This window comes from Otolemur garnettii, unplaced genomic scaffold (genome assembly GCF_000181295.1).
Source record: "Otolemur garnettii isolate 467f Iridium unplaced genomic scaffold, OtoGar3 scaffold00148, whole genome shotgun sequence".
In the NCBI taxonomy this organism is placed as follows: domain Eukaryota; kingdom Metazoa; phylum Chordata; class Mammalia; order Primates; family Galagidae; genus Otolemur; species Otolemur garnettii.
In genome coordinates this window covers 2,529,729-2,534,041 of record NW_003852543.1, presented here as the reverse complement: position 1 = coordinate 2,534,041, position 4,313 = coordinate 2,529,729, and the positions used below count along the sequence as shown (strand labels likewise).

At 44.9% G+C, this 4,313-nt stretch overlaps 1 protein-coding gene across 1 annotated transcript in view; it reads left to right on the top strand.

Moving 5' to 3' along the window:
- Positions 1-209: 209 nt before the first annotated feature.
- The window catches only part of ACOXL (acyl-CoA oxidase like), a 288,084-nt gene continuing 283,980 nt past the window's right edge, over positions 210-4,313 (top strand). Inside the window, 4 exon segments of the mRNA XM_012811040.1 lie at positions 210-224; positions 528-567; positions 570-614; positions 2,515-2,587. Of these exon segments, the coding sequence (XP_012666494.1) occupies positions 210-224; positions 528-567; positions 570-614; positions 2,515-2,587 (173 nt within the window).

Genomic DNA, 4,313 nt, shown 5'->3' with positions numbered 1-4,313 from the left:
GCGCCTTGCACCCGGAGGATCTATTTTCAAGTGTTGGTTGCCTTGAGCCAAGAAGTTGAAATGAGCCGTAGGAACGGAAACACCCTGTCGCTTTGCTGTTTCTGTGCAGGAGTTTGTAATTGACACGCCATGTGAAAATGCCAAGAAGATGTATATTGGAAACGCCATGCACGGGAATTATGCCGCGGTCTTTGCCCAGCTCATCATAAATGGAAGATCTCAAGGTTTGTTACTGACACAGGTGACCAGAATAATTCTCTTCACTATTACTGTTTTCCAGTGGAAACCCACTTGGCAGGGCTGTTTTTATATTGTAGAAAATTTAGTACTAACTTTGTCTCCTAAATATACTTGTTGATGAAGTCTATTATTACATTTTGACATTACACCATTATGTGTAGTGCACGGTTGTGGAACTGAATGAATTTGGGGATCAGAATAATTTTATTCTATTTTAGGAAATGAAGAAAGGCTTATTCATATCTTTAGAAAGGAGAGCTTAATAATGACCACTATGTCTTCCTTAGGGCCCCACTGTTTCATCGTTCCTGTCCGGGATGAAAACGGAAGCTTATACCCAGGAGTGACAGCTATTGATATGATGTACAAAGAAGGTGAGTCTGAAGGTGGCCCCTCTCCTGGGCTCATTCACACTTCCCACCTGCTCCCCACCCCACCCAGGGAGATTCTAACCGAATTCATCTCACTGAAACAGTGAATGCTGTGACTTCCCCAGAGAAGATGCTGATTTTGAAGCCTCAGTGAGAAAGTGTCTTTTATGTGCTACTGTTAGAGAATGTTGTAGGTTGCCATTTGGGAAGGTGCGTTGGTCTCATCATTTTCTCCCAGCTTCTCAAATTTCCTAGTAATGAGGCAGTTTTGCCCTTTTGCCCTGAATGCTTTTGCCTTTTGTCTGTCTTCTCTCCTCTTCTCAGTCTTCTGGGCTTTCAGAGGGCCCCTGTAGTCCTATCTTCTGTGCCCCTTGGCTGCCAGCCGGAGGCCTGTGCTCGCGAGACCCTTCAGGAGTGCTAAGGATCGACTCAATGCATTGGTTTGCTAGGGCTGCCCTGCCACTAGCTGGGTGGCTCCAACAACAAAAATTTATTGTCTCACAGTTCTGGAGGTGGGAAATCCAACATTAAGGTATTAGTAGGGTTGATTCTTCCCAAGGGTGGTGAGGGAAAGCTCTGCCCCAGGATTTCCTCCGTGGCTTGTAAACAGACGCCTGCACGTTAACCTGGTGTTCCCCCTGCCTGCACATCTGTCTCCACATTTCTCTGTCTTACAAGGACACTGGTGACTTAGATGAGGGCCCAAACTAATGACCTCATTTTACCTTGATTACCTCTGTAAAGACTCTGTCTCTAAATAAGGTCACATGCACAGTTATAGGGGTGAGGACTTCAGCATATGAATTTGGGAGATGTACAATTTAAGCCCTAAGACTCAGTGAGATTAGACCATGCCTGTGGTCTCCAGTGGCCATCCTCGGCCAAGGGCAAGCCACACCAGAGAAGGGAGTCTGGGAGATAAGGAAAAAAAAGAGAGAAAAAAGAGTGGGAAGAAAAGAGGGGAGAAGAAGCCTGTCGTTTGGTAGAGGGGGATTATCTCTTCCCTTCCCCCTAGTGTTTGCTGACTATGGCTATGGCTGCAGGTGGGTCTGGGGGGGGGGGTGCTAAATGCATCTCCCAGGGGTGACTGAGTCCCGGGCTGGGCCTGGCCCCATGAAAGTGCTTCTCATGTCATGTGTTGCTGAGAGCAGAAGGGTAGGCTGAGCTCTCTGAAGTTGTGCCAGACATTGAAAACTCTGGCAACAGCAGAAAGTCTGCTTTGGTGTCCTTGTAAGCCCCTAAATGCAAGTGTGTCCTTGTCAAGGGGTGATATTCCAAAGAAGGACATTTACTAAAGACAGATTTTTTTCCCCCTTAGATTAAATCTCCCTAAATGTTCGTGGACAAAGAGTGGGCCCCAGACTCTGACAGGTGTCTTTACGAAATGGGTCTGGCAGATTTCAGAACCACCCCCACTGTCCCCGTGGCCATTTCCCCCTGTCTGGTGGGCATCTGCTTTCATCAGTTCACCCTGTGTGCTACAGAGGGAGCACCGGGTGGGAGGACAGACTGGAGCTCTGTATTCTTGGGGAGAGCACGTCAGCTTTCCTGCCTTCTGTCTTTAGCTTCCCATCCTTGGAGTTGCTTAGAACTCTCCCTTCCTCAGTCACAGTTGCTACATCAGAGGCAGGTGCCCCTGCCAGATCCCCAGAGCATGCAGGCTGCCCAGGAGGAAAAGCTCGCTCTTCTCCATTCTCACTTGGGAGGAATGAGCTGAGTTGGCCAAAGAAACAGGCACGATTCCTCAAGGAAATACACAAACAACGCCTCCCCTCCCCAAACAAAAAAGCATCAACAATTCTGGGAGTGAAAAAGAGCTTTGCATTTTAGTAGAGACAGGGCTGGGAAGTAGCAGGGAATATATTCTGATGCTTCATCGATTTCCTCTTTCTGTTCTCTCTAGGTCTGCAAGGTGTGGATAATGGGATTTTAATATTTGACAAGGTTCGGATTCCCAGGGAGAACCTGCTGGACAAGTAAGTATCTCCTCCTTCACTAGGTCAGCTGTGGAGATGATCCGTCTGCTCTGCCAAGCTGGCCTGGTTCCTGAGTGGTCTTCCCCTAACCACCTCCACAAGTTTATTAACAACTAATTACAAATAGAAACAATTTAAATTTTTTCACCATGCTATCACCCAGATAGAATGGTTTTCACACTTCAATGTACACCTACCTTCCTTGCCAACATGTCTAGAGACAGAGATGTTGGATTTATACCAAATGAAATCCAACTATGGATTCTGGTTTTTTTTTTTTTTTGAGACAGAGTCTCACTGTGTCACCCTCGGTAGAGTGCTGTGGCGTCACAGCTCATAGCAACTTCAAACTCTTAGGCTTAAGTGATTCTCTTGCCTCAGTCTCCCAAGTAGCTGGGACTACAGGTGCCCACCTGTAATCTATTTTTTTTTTTCTGTAGTCGTATTGTTGTTTGGCAGGCCAGGGCTGGGTTTAAGCCCACCAGCCCAGGTGTATGTGGTGTATGTGGCCGATCTCCTAGCCACTGAGCTACAGGTGCCAAGGTCATTGTTTTAAAAAATTATTTTTATTATTTATTTATTTATTTTTTTTTTGAGGTAGAGTCTCACTGTGTTGCCCCAGGCTAGAGTGCTGTGACCTTGGCCTAGCTCACAGCAACCTGCAACTTCTGGGTTCAAGCAATTTCCCTAACTCAGCCTCCTGAGTAGCTGGGACTATAGGAACCCACCACAATGTCTAGCTACTTTTTCTGTTTTTAGTAGAGACAGGGTCTCAGTTTGCTTAGTTTGGTCTTGAACTCCTGAATTCAAGTGATCCACCTGCCTTGGCATCCCAGAGTGCTGGGATTACAGGTCTGTGCTGCTGCTCCCAGCCTAGATTCTGATTTTTAATAACTTGTAATTTCCATTTAACATATATAAATGTTTTTGTATAGCAGTAAACAGTTATACATATTATCATTTTAAATAGCATTATGTGTAGTAATAGATAAATAAATGATTATATATAGTATATATACAAGTTATATAATCAATCCCTTTTGATTATGTAGCTTGTATTATTGGGCAGTTAGGTTTTTTCCTATTTTTATTTTGCTATTATAAGCAGATTAGTGCTAGTGCTTCCCTCGTGCGTGGCAGGAGCTAAGGCAACATCCAGGTGTGTTCTGGGGTTCATGATGCTAAGAAACACCAAGAAGCTAAGAAACACCAAGTTTCTTTCATTTTCTCAGCAGTGTTTCACATATCCAATAAAAATCCTGAGCCACAGTCATATTTAAATTGTGACAAAGCCAGCGATCAGGAGTACATCCCAAGCCATCTCCCTGTGGGTTTCCTCAGATGCTTACTGTTTTTCTGTTGCCTGCAAGTTATTGCCAACAGATAAACGTGGTAGTAAATGCCAAAAGTTTATATGGGAAACAAACTTAAAATGGACCAAATTCTGTTTAACTTTTTTTACCCTTGGAATTGGTAGGGAATAAAATGGAAACAACAAAAGCATCTTTGCATCTTTATCTTGGTGGGTGCGAACCTCCCAGATTCTCTCAGGAGCCACCAGTGCTTGTGAAAGCAAATGTGAAGACCACCAATCCTCCCCTGAGGTGTCTGCACATTTCCTGGTCACTTGTCACCGTCATTGTACTCTGGGAGATGGGGAATAGTGAAGGAAAGTTATAGAGGTGGTTCTTCTTGTACCTCAACACCTGAATGAAGTTTTGCCCAG